Source organism: Notechis scutatus, chromosome 2 (genome assembly GCF_049901735.1).
Source record: "Notechis scutatus isolate UNSWTSFEM ecotype Mainland chromosome 2, rNotScu1.2, whole genome shotgun sequence".
Classification (NCBI taxonomy): Eukaryota; Metazoa; Chordata; class Lepidosauria; order Squamata; family Elapidae; genus Notechis; species Notechis scutatus.
The window spans coordinates 182,886,271-182,898,731 of record NC_142010.1 but is presented as its reverse complement, the minus strand read 5'-3'; the positions used below and the strand labels follow the sequence as shown (position 1 = coordinate 182,898,731).

Below are 12,461 nucleotides of genomic sequence, written 5' to 3'. Positions count from 1 at the left end.
CAAACTGTATGCATTGCCAATGTAGCTTTCTAAATAGTTGAGAAACTTGGGGAAATCATCACTGTACATTCAAAAAGTAAAATTGTGTTACTCCACCTTTGTTCCTATTCAAAAGAATACTCCAAACCTGGATTTCTGATTTTTTTTTTTAAATGGAGTATTAAATCAGGGAACTTATTTAATTAAAGCAAGCTTTTAGGAACTAACTTCTCCACTTGGAAGTTCTCTAGATGGAATCAATGAATTAATTTATCGAAAAGCAGGAACAAGTGCTGCTTAAACATCAATTAGGATAGAAAATGGCTACATGTTTCTATGTATTCAGCGTCTAAAAGGGTGAGAGATTAGTTCCTTTTTAAGAATGATTCATCAATGATTCAGCCTGTTGCCCTCCCCTCCTTGCAAACACTCATGCTTTTGTGTGTTTGTGTGTGTGTGTGTGTGTTATATATCTATGGATAATTTCCATAGATATATAAAAATGCAATTTCTATTATTGTAATGGTAAAAGGGAATTACAGGGAGTGTGATTTGGGACAGCTTGCAGCTGCTTAAGGAGCAAAGAAAGAAATTCAGAAAAGAGCCTCCATAACTTCTGAGACTGTAAAAGACAGCAGGAGATTCGTACAATCCAACCTGCAAGATTCTGCTAATATGACCTTACAATAAAGTAGAATTGCTCATCTGGTCATGTTTCCTATCTGGTATATCTGAGAAGGCTGTGACAATTACATACAGTGCCGTTAAAGTTGTCTCAGTTCTTTAAAAACAATTGAAAATGTTCTATGAAATTTATTGGAGTTCAGAGTGCTTAATTAAAGTTCTTGCTGGTGCTGGTGCACTTAAAAAAAAACCACATTGGAATTATTTACAATAACAATGCCTTTTCACATATTAGCCAATTTTGACAGTGACTTTGAAATATGACTTTGTAGTCTTGTAAGTTAGAAGTTTATTTGTACAAGGCAATAAAAGTTGTCTACTCAACCCTTAAGAATCTATCCCTGCTATTTTTTCTAACCTATAGCTACACCTTACTTGGCCCTGACACTGTGTCATGTTTGTCCAATGGCAAGTGGAACCTCAGTCAACAACAGTGTGTGGCAGTATCCTGTGATGAGCCGCCTCCCGTGGAACATGCTTCTCCAGAGAGTGGGCATCGATTATTTGGCGATATAGCGATCTACTATTGCTCTGATGGGTACAGTCTAGCTGGCAATTCCCAGTTACTTTGTAATGCCCAGGGCAAATGGATACCCCCTTCAGACCAAGATGTTCCTGAATGCATAGCTGACTTCTGCGAGAGACCAGAGTCTGTATCATACAGCATCTTGGAATCCTCAAACAAGGCCAGATTTTCAGCTGGGTCGGTTGTGAGCTTCAAGTGTATGGAAGGTTTCGTTTTAAACACTTCTGCTAAAATAGAATGTGTACGAGGGGGTCAGTGGAACCCATCTCCCTTGGCGATCCAGTGCATCCCCGTTCGTTGTGGAGAACCAGCAAGCATTGCAAATGGGTATTCAATTGGCACCAATTACAGTTTTGGGGCCATTGTGGCTTATAGCTGTATTAAAGGCTACTATATTAAAGGAGAAAAGAAGAGAACGTGTGAAGCAACAGGAACTTGGAGTGGTACTATGCCCACCTGTCATCCAGTGTCCTGTGGTGAGCCACTAAAACTTGCAAATGGAATGATTAAGGTATTGGTATAGTCTTGAACGTAAGCAAAATAATGTTTTGTGCATTTGGTGCAGTCAACATACTGTCTGAAATCCTGAAAGCTTATTATACGAGGGCTATCCACAAAATAGATTATGTTTTCGTCTGTAGCAAGAAGGGGTGGAGCTAGCGTGGCCATCTTTGGTCTGTGCGTCCGCCGCTCAGTCTACATCTAGTCGTGCTAGTGGGAGGTTCATATCGTTGCCCGTTATTTCACAGCAGACGTTTGAAATGTGTGCTGCAATTGAAAATCCCGCGAGTTGTGAGGTGCGATCAGTTATAAGGTTTCTGTTGGCAAAAAACCATAAACCGATTGAAATTTTTCGGCAACTGTGTGAAGTGTACGGGGACACTGAAGGTGGAGTGCGCCAATGGTGCATTAAGTTTAAAAATGGCCGAACTACGGCACTCGAGAAGTCCTGAATGCTTTCAAGTGGGAGATTTTTCCTCATCCACCCTACAACCCCGATCTTGCACCAAGCGAAAGCATTCAGGACTTCTCGAGTGCCGTAGTTCAGCCATTTTTAAACTTAATGCACCATTGGCGCACTCCACCTTCAGTGATGATGTTGTCCCCGTACACTTCACACAGTTGCTGAAAAATTTCAATCGGTTTATGGTTTTTTGCCAACAGAAACTTTATCACTGATCGCACCTCACAACTCGCGGGATTTTCAATTGCAGCACACATTTCAAATGTTTGCTGTGAAATAACGGGCAACGATACGAACCTCCCACTAGCACGACTAGATGCAGACTGAGCGGTGGACGCACAGACCAAAGATGGCCACGCTAGCTCCGCCCCTTCTTGTTACAGACGAAAACGTAATCTATTTTGTGGATAGCCCTCGTAGATCCTAAGATCCTGAAAACTTACTAAAAGTGAGCTAATTTTTGGAGTTATGGGGATGTTAGGCAAAATCAGAAACGTGGTGCCATAGGATAGCTGCAATATTTATGGCACTGATATTTCCAAATCTGGGAAGCTTTTCAGCAGGTAAGCAGGAAGATTTGCAGTAGTGCCAGAAATATTTGGTTGTTCTGCAAAAGCACTGAGAGGGTATTAAATCTGTACACACATGCATATACATACACAGAGACACATTTTAGATATAGATACATATTTCATGTCTGTCAAAACTTTGTAAACTAACATTTCATAAATTGGGTGCAGAAAGCCTACATTCTGCTTTTTTTTTTTTTAAGTGAGAGATAAGTTAGCTATTGTTCCATAAAATCAGATTGTTAAGATTTTGATGGTATATCACTCAACTATAACATTTATTTCATCCATTTTACAGAATATGACAGGACGTTCCTTTGGAAGTGAAGTGACATACCAATGTAATGAAGGTTACCAGTTGATCGGAAGTTCAAGGTTATTTTGCCAGTCAAATCGTCAGTGGTACAGTGAAGCACAACCTTCTTGTGTGATCCTCAATTGTGGAGAACCACCTACCTTCCAGCACGGATTCAGCAAGGGGAAAAAATTTGAAGTGGGAGCCAAAGTCAGTTTTTTCTGTGTTGAAGGCTATGAATTGATTGGAGATGTTTCTTGGACCTGTCAGAAATCAGGAAGGTGGAACAAAAAGCAGAGCCCTCAATGCATCCCAACTAAGTGTCCAGAGCCACCTTTAACAGAGAATCAACTTGTCTTGAAGGAGATGGCTGATCAAGTAGGGATAGTGCAGTTGTCGTGCAGAGAAGGTCTTATTTTGTATGGTGCTTCCATCCTGAGATGTTTGTCATCCCAACAGTGGAATGACTCTTTTCCTGTCTGCAAAATGGTACTCTGTCGTAGACCTCCTTATATTCCTTTTGGGGACCCTGTGGTGTCTTCTCTGCATTTTGGTAGCACAGTGAGCTACACATGTATGGATGGATTTTTGCTCAAGGGAACATCTACCATTATTTGCCAAGCAGATGGTACATGGAGTTCTCCACTTCCAGAATGCATTCCTGTGGAATGCCCACAGCCAGAGGAAATTCAAAATGGTATTGTAGATGTGCAAGGCCTCACCTATCTCAGCACGGCACTGTATAGTTGTAAACCAGGTTTTGAATTAATGGGAAACACCACAATTCTTTGTGGAGAAGACGGAGGTTGGCTTGGAGGAGAGCCTTCTTGCAAACCCATTGAGTGCTCCAAACCCAGGGAGATTAAGAATGGCCGGTATTCATACGTTGATCTACACTACACACACACAGTTACCTATTCGTGTGACAGAGGATTCCGGCTTGAGGGACAGAGAGTCCTAACCTGCCTGGAAACAAGGGAGTGGGATACAAAGGCTCCATCTTGTAGAGCAATTAATTGCGATCCTCCTCAGCCTATTGAGAATGGGTTTGTAGAAGGTGCAGATTACAGCTATGGTGCCATGGTTATATACAGCTGTATTCCAGGATTCCAGCTTTCTGGTCTTGCTATGCAGATCTGTGAGGAAACAGGATGGTCCAGTGTTAGTCCAGCTTGTCTACCAACAGACTGTGGCCTTCCTCCCCATATAGACTTTGGGGGATATGTAACCATCAGCAGTGAAGAAAAACATTTTGGCCAAGAAGATGTATTTGACGGGAGCTTCCTTAAGGAAAGCCAATCTCATTTATCTCGAAAAGAGACACAACATTCCTCAAAAGCCATTAATAGTTTACCACTCTCCGGCTATTTATATGGGACTACAGTGTTGTATAGTTGCTATTCGGGCTATGAACTCTTAGGAAATTCTGTGCTAGCTTGCCAAGAAGATGGAATGTGGAATGGTAGTGCTCCTGCCTGTATTTCCATTCAATGTGAATTACCACTGTTCCCAGAAAATGGCTTCGTACATTTTACGGAGAACACTGTTGGTAGTACAGTGAAATATACTTGTAACCCAGGGTACAAGCTGATTGGATCAGATACAAGACACTGTACGTCTGGAAGGCAGTGGAGTGATTCAGCACCAACCTGCGAGATAATATCATGCGCAATGCCCAGCAGACCCACGAATGGCATAGTAAAAGGACAATCTTACACATATGGTAGTGTGGTCCAATATGATTGTGATCATGGGTTTCAGCTAAATGGTTTAGCTAGGAGAACCTGCCAGTCTGATCAAACGTGGGATGGAAATGAGCCACTCTGCGTTCCCATTTCCTGTGGACAAGTTCCCTATTTAGAGAACGGTGAAGTGAGTGGAGAAGAATACACTTTCCAAAACTATATTGAATACAGCTGCAAAGAAGGTTTCCTGTTGAAAGGGGATCGGAAGAGAGTTTGTCTTGCAGATGGATACTGGAGCGGGAACACTCCAGTGTGTAGGCCAGTCCAGTGTTCTGAACCAGTGAAACTTGTTCATGGCCAGATAATTGGATCAGAATTCGGCGTTGGAAAGACCATTACGGTTTTCTGTGATGAAGGGTATATATTGCGCGGCACACTCTCTCGTACCTGCCAGGCTAATGGAACATGGGATGAAGAACCTCCATTCTGTGAACCTGTCAACTGTGGGCCTCCTGAGGACATCTCTCATGGGTTCCTAAATGGTTCTGTCTTTAGTTTTGGGGAATACATAGAGTATGTTTGCTTCCCTGGTTATGAGTTGCAAGGTAACCCAGTGAGGCAATGCCAGTCAAATGGTTTGTGGAGTGGAAGACCCTCTTCTTGCCTGCTTTGTGAGTGCCCTATACCCACCATTCAGAATGGGATAGTTATAGGTAATCATTTTAGCTGCGGCAAGAAGATAGAACTTCAATGTCTAGAAGGTTTCAAACTGCTAGGACCTTCAGAAATCACATGTGAAGCTCTTGGCAGATGGAGTTCTGGCTTTCCACATTGTAGGCTGATTTCCTGTGGTCCTCCCCCTGTGATTCCCTATGCGTTTATCAACGGAGGCAGTTCAGTGGATCAAAATACCATAATTTATCATTGTGAGATGGGCTATGTGATGCAAGGAAGCTCGGAATTGACCTGTACAGAAAAAGGAGTCTGGAGTAGGCCATACCCAAATTGCACATTACTGACCTGTGGACCACCACCTACTGTGCCTCATGCGATTGCTTTTGGAGAATCTCAAGACTATGGAAGTAAAGTTCAATACAGGTAAGAAGTGTTAATAATTTCACATTGGAAGGAAGGAAGTCTGGCTAAGAGTTTCACAGAGATCTAGAGTTCTCTAATAAAGCTTATGAATACGAAATAATTTCTGAATTACACTGCCAGGAGTTCCCCACCATTAATCAGGAATTATACATCCCAAGTAGGTTATCCTCAATTGCATTGCAGTAATTAGCTTTTGAATCAATAAGGTGCAATTCTGCAGAGCACTATCTGAAGCAGGAAGGTTAGCAATACTCAGTCCAGCGAAAAGATGAAAGTCTTTATGAATGATGTAGTCAATATGTTAACAGTTATCAGTCATATTAAGTAAATTTTTTGGTGATTATTATTAAGCTTGTTCTTCCATCAAACAAACATTTGCAGGAATAGGTCCGTGAAGTTTTGTTTTTTTTTAAATTGAAATTGCCAGTTGATGCATTTCAGGGCAAATAACTAAAGGGGAAGAATGATTAATGTGGAATGTACAACAATTCTTATGGGTGACAAAAGTTTACCTTGTTTCAGATGTCTGGAGGGTTATATGATAGAGACAGAAGTGGATATATGCACCTGTCAGGAAGATGGGCATTGGTTCCCTAACACTATTTCCTGTTGCCCCAGAAAATGTCCCATGCCACCAAATATAACCAATGTTATTATTTCTGGTACTGAATTTTCTGTGAATAAAAGCATTACCTTATCATGTCCAGAAGGCTATCTTTTGATGGGTACCAGCACCTCCACATGCCAGGTAAATATATTTTCCCCTCCAATCTGTTTTGCTTTGGTTATAAAAAGCCCTGTCTTATAGCCATATATCAATAGTGAGAGTCTGTCACGCTAAGCTTGTCAACTGGAAAGCTGATAGACTGGGTTCAAGTCCCGAGTGCCACATGACAGGGTGACTTCCTGTTCCTTGCCCCAGCTCCTGCCCACCTAGCAGTTGGAAAGCATGCAAACGTGAGTAGATAAATAGGTACCACTTTGGCGGAAAGGTAACAGTGTTCTGTGTACCTTGGCATATAGTCATGCCGACCACATGACCATAGAAGCGTCTTCGGGCAACACTAGCTCCCTTGGCCAAGAAATAGAGATGAGCACTGCCCCTTAGAGTCAGATAGGACTGGACAGGGAAACCTTTACCTTTACTTTTTATTTTGTACAAGTTGAGGTAAGCATGGGCCCCTGTCTTCTATTTTCTCCTCATAACGGTCAAAATTAGCCAGCTGATTTTCATGCCTAGGAAAGAATCAGAACTTGTGATTTTAATGGTTGTAATCTCTACACTGAACAGGCTCTTTTATGTATAATTTAACTTGTTTGTAATTATTTTCATTGATTAGCAAAGCCAAAGATACTTTCCTTTTCTTTCAGCATAATGGGACCTGGGCACCATTATTTTCAAATGAGACCTGCGCTCCAGTCTCCTGTGGAAAACCTGAAGCTCCGGAATATGGGGTTGTGATTGGCAACCAATACAATTACAAAGATATTGTCCTTTATAAATGTGACTTGGGTTTTGAATTAGAGGTAAGTCTATGGAATATTTTCTATAGCCTGTTCCTTTGTGTATCATCCATGCAATATCACATTAGTTTTAGATCAGGAGAAAGTTAATTCATAAAGCTTTTTCACTACGATCATTTTTTCTTAGAATAGCTTCTTCCATTCTTGGGTAGAAAGTCTGAAAATAAAATACAGTTTTGTTACAGGCTTATGAAGGATGCATTTAGGCTTTACTTGCTGCTTGTCTCACTAAAGAAAAAGATCAACCCATGTTAAAAGAAACAAAATGCAAAAATAAAAATTGCACTGCCTTTACAGTTAACATGAAGGCAACTTCTTCAGGAGAACAGTGTTTAAAATGCTCAGGCATTGCTTGCTTAGGTTCAGAAGTTTGGGGGAAAGAGAGACACAAGAAAGAGTTTAGCCGTGGTCATAAAATACAAGAATGTGGTCCTGTATTTTGCATTGTTAGTATTGGTCATTCCTTAATTTTCATGGGTTTGTTTTATTAAATGAAATCATTGTACATCTTAAAGTGAGCAAAATAGAGATTATGTGACTAGTAAACACAAGAATCATGGATGTTAGTGAGGGAAGGATCCATTTTTTAACCAAAAAAGGAACAACCCATTGTTACTTTCCTGTTGCATAGTTGTCTGAATGGTGTTACATCAGTATTATTGTATACAAATCTACTAATTAATTCTGCCAAAGCAGCTCTTGCATGAAGGCTTTCAGTATGAGCAGTGCAGGTTATCAAATTCTTAGTATTTCAGCATCTACTTCAGCAACATCTAAAATTAAAACATGTTTTTAAAAATAGCCTACTAGAAATAGGAAATAGTTACATTTCATTTGGAAATTTGTCACACTTACTTGTGATCATCCAGCCCTTTTTTCAATAAAAGAAATTAAGAAAATACCATAGTAAGAATGAAGATCAGGTTTATCTTAAGGGAATTGTATTTCTCACGTACATGCGATTCCATCATTTATTACAATGTTTTCCTCACATTTCTATCCAAGGACCAGCAAAGTGGTGAGTAGTCTAAAAAAAAAACAGTAATAAAATTATCATTGCTTTATATTTTTTTAAAGTAATATAGCAATGGACATTGTTTTTTTCCAACACAAATAAAAAATCCTACCCCCAATGCTTCAATAAAGCAACAAAGGTTTAGCTTGTATTTATCCTTTAAATCTGGTTTTTATTTATTATGATGGGGGATTCAGGAGAGAAAAGATCAAGTTATTGCTAAATAACAGCTAAGAGAAAAATGGATATCCTATTATCAAATGTTGGCTTCTCCTCTTCATTAAATCATGCAGAATGTAAACCAAAGGCGTATCTGTTTTTTAAAGATTGTGAGGGTATGACAAAATGATGGATATATCATGGTGTTTCTTGAACCATTCTCTTGTCTGATAGGGTAATGCAGAACGCATCTGTCATGGAGATAAATTATGGAGTGGAGTAACACCAGTATGTAAAAGTAAGTGATGGATTCATTTATTTCCTCTCAGGCTTAGGTTGAATGTGATTTTTAAAAAGATAGAAAGACATTCTATATTTTTTTTATTTTGCCTGCGGAAGCTAAACAATGTTTAACAGTATTTAAAATATCACTTATTTATATGAGGATAATGTAATAATAATAAAGCTAGACAGATAAAAATGCCAAATCTGGTCTAAACATCTGGCTCACTGTGCAATGAACTCTAATAATAATAATAGAAGAGAAAGAATTAGAGAAAAATCACAAAATACGAAGACTTGCAAATAGAAGTTTTTGCCTGTGGCAAAGCAATAGCCATAGACTTATATACCACTTCGTAGTGCTGTGCGGCCCTCTCTAAGCAGTTTATAGAGTCAGCATATTGCCCCAACAATCTGGATCATCATTATATCAGCCTCAGAGGATGGAAGGCTGTGTCAACCTTGAGCTGGTCAGGATCAAACTCCAGACTGTGGGCAGAGTTTGCCTGCAATATTGTATTCCAACCACTGCGCCACTAGGAAAAAAAAATAGCACCAATATTTCCTATTGAACAAGGACATACATTTGGAAAGAGTTCTATTATACTGTCCTCTATCAAATCCAATGTATAGATTGCTTATGATTTTAGTAATTACAGATAGTTCTTACTTAACAACTGCCCTATTTAGTAACCATTCAAATTTACAACAGCATCGACAAATTTGATTGAGATTAGTGCACTTCACAACCATTATCTGTTTAGGATGATCACAGTGACCTGCACTCAAGTGGTGTTGTGGTTAGCCGGCAGCAGGTGCGGACAGCTGAGCAGAGCGAGGACTCAGATGAGGGGCCAGGACCATTAGGAAGATTGTGGGGGCTGGCAGCAGCAATGAGGAGGTTCCCAAGGAGCCTGTGCCAAGTGCGTGTGCACGCAAGATTGCTCGCAGGAAAGAGTAGCTGCAACAGCATGGGTGACTCGGGAGTAAGGCTGCAAGGTAATGGCCCCTCCTTCAAGAAGATAAAAGCCAGCTGTGAATGAATGCACTTTGCAGGAAGCAAAGACGTTTTGAAACTCATCCTCATGGACATTAAAGTTGGTATTTGAAGACTCTTGTGTTGTGAAATATTTCTTTTTTTTAAAAAAAAACAAGTTTTATTAATTTTTAAAACACACAAATTATCATTATTCATTACATGTTTAAACCTTTTTCCATTGTAAATTTAACAAGTCAGATAAATTATGATTCTGTTTTAAACCATTTCCATATAATATACCAAAACCTCTTATTCAATTTCTCTTTACTTCTCTTTACTCTTATTCAATATCATTATTATTATTTCATCTGATTCTTTCTGACTTAGTTACCATTATTCTCATTCTATATTTCTACAAGTTTTTACCAATTCTCCCCCAAAAAGACATATACACACAACACACAAAACATAAAAAAAATCTTTTTGGAAGTAACTTGGACCCAGGTGTCTCTCTCTTCATGGACTTCAATTATATTCATGCTCATCTTACATATCATTACTTATTTTATTTACCATTCTAAGCCTTCTATATTAACTTCTCCACGTATTTCACACTTCTTAATTCTACCTTAATTAATCATCTTAGTTTAAATCATTATATTTGTATCTTTTGTCCATTTTTATCATCCCTTTGTCTCATCCCTTATGAAAAAAAAGAAAATCAGTTTCTCCTGAAATCATTAATCAGAGTATGATGCCTTTCTATCTCCCCTAAGTTAATCAAATTAATCTTTAAAATAATATCTAATACCCAATCAGATTTTGCTTGGTACATTCTATCTAACTAATACATCCAACACAATTAAGTGCATAATTAGACAATAAATCCAAATATTAAAAAAAAATACTATAATAAAATTTTATAATAACATCAATACCATAATTTTATTAAACTCTTTAATTAAAACAATATTCTAAACCTCTCCTATTATTAAGTTTTAAAGCCAATCATTTTTAAACATTTTAACATTTTAATCTCTTATCAACTCTTAAACCATTGCAATACTACCATCTCATCTTATGTACCTTGCAAAATCTTTTTTTAAAAAAAAAATTATACTTTATCCATTATCCATAAAAATTCCTTTTTCCATTTAATTTCAAAACATTGTAGCTTTTCTCCACCTTTTCCCTTTCTTTCTTCTCCCAACAAACCTTTCTACCCCCCTTCTTCTAGCCTCTGCCTTACCGGCTTCCCTTCTCTGTCGTATTTCTTTTCCCCTTTGTTTACAATCATCATATTGGTTTTGCACTTTATTTTTCCCTTTCTTAAATGTTTTTTTAGATCTTAAGTCCTTAAGTCCTTTAGTTTTCTTCTTTTCTCTTCTTTTCTTTTCTTTCTCTCTTCCTTTTTCTGGATCAAATTCTGAGATTCATTAAAGATGGCTCCTTCCTTTCTTTCTTGTTCCTCTGCTGTCTTCATCTGTTGTAATTTTTGTTGATAATTAGTAAGCGCCATTTCTAAGAAAAGGAAAGCTTCTTCCACACCATCTTTACCATTTTTTTGCTTGTTCATATTCTTTTCTTAGTTCCTCAACAGAAAGAGCCATTATAAATCTTTTCTTTTCTTTTCTCCTTCTTTCTTCTTACAACAACCAGAATATTCAAAAGAAAATAAAAAAGATAAAACAGTCCCAAAGTTATCAATCAGTCCAAACCAAGGCAGAGTTCTCACTTTCTCCTTCTGGGGTAATATCAATCAAAGAGAAAGAAAGTCCAAATCTGTTTAAAATCTTATTACAATATATTCTAGTCTTCAAATCCTTAAGGCATCTGCTCCAACAAAATCTTAGCATACAAATATTTTCTTTTTAATCCTCTCTCTTCCCACTCATCGCTTAAAACCAATTTCCACCTAAAAATATAGGTTTCTTAATATCCAGTTATTTATTCCGTAGGAAAAGAGGGAAAGCTATCCTTTCAGCACCTTCAAGCAGCCGCTTTTTTCCTCTTCTGGCAGGTATTATTCAGAAAGTCATACTTTTCAGGAATTTTATTAAATATGTCTTAGAGTCCTAGGAGCCAAGAAAAACTTTCTCCTCTCAAGCACTTTCTCCACTTCCTCCTGCGCATTCTTACCCGGCTGCCTGCTTCTTTGTGGCGGCCATTACGGACCACCGCTGCACCGTCCTGGGAAAAGGGGTTCTGCCGGCCAGGAGGGGTCTGCAACACCCCAGTCCCTTCTCCGGATCCCCCTACCTTCAGCTGCCCCTGCAGGGCAGCTGCTAGCCCGTACCCGTGTGGGTCGGAGCCCCAAAACGGCTAGCGCGGCAGGATCGCGCAGCTTCGCAAATCCCTGCCGCTCGCTGGCCGACAAACCGAAGATTGTTGTGAAATATTTCTTATCTGTGATTCTTGGCAGTCTTGCACAGTTTTGGCAAGGTTTGTGCTTATCAAAGTTAATTAGTTTGCAGCAGCCTTTTAATCGGGGATTCGTAAGACTCATTAAAAGGTTTCTGTTCCCTTTAGTTATTGTTTGTCTTATTGGAAAAGGGTTTGGGTCAGAACAAGTGGTTGCAATTTTCAGGCTTCATAAATAGCTTCCGATTAGTAGAATCAGTGGAGAAAATGGCAGCAAAATTGTAAGTCGGGGTTATGTCTTGCTTAATGACTTGGAATGACTCAGTGAACAAATGGGAAGC

General features: G+C 38.9%; 1 protein-coding gene across 1 annotated transcript in view; it reads left to right on the top strand.

The window, feature by feature from the left end:
* SVEP1 (sushi, von Willebrand factor type A, EGF and pentraxin domain containing 1) overlaps positions 1 to 12,461 on the top strand; it is a 134,535-nt gene that overhangs the window by 103,592 nt on the left and 18,482 nt on the right. The window contains exons 37-41 of the mRNA XM_087957594.1: positions 1,028 to 1,700; positions 3,021 to 5,800; positions 6,323 to 6,548; positions 7,172 to 7,327; positions 8,733 to 8,796. Of these exons, the coding sequence (XP_087813720.1) occupies positions 1,028 to 1,700; positions 3,021 to 5,800; positions 6,323 to 6,548; positions 7,172 to 7,327; positions 8,733 to 8,796 (3,899 nt within the window). The remainder of the gene's footprint in view (positions 1 to 1,027; positions 1,701 to 3,020; positions 5,801 to 6,322; positions 6,549 to 7,171; positions 7,328 to 8,732; positions 8,797 to 12,461) is intronic.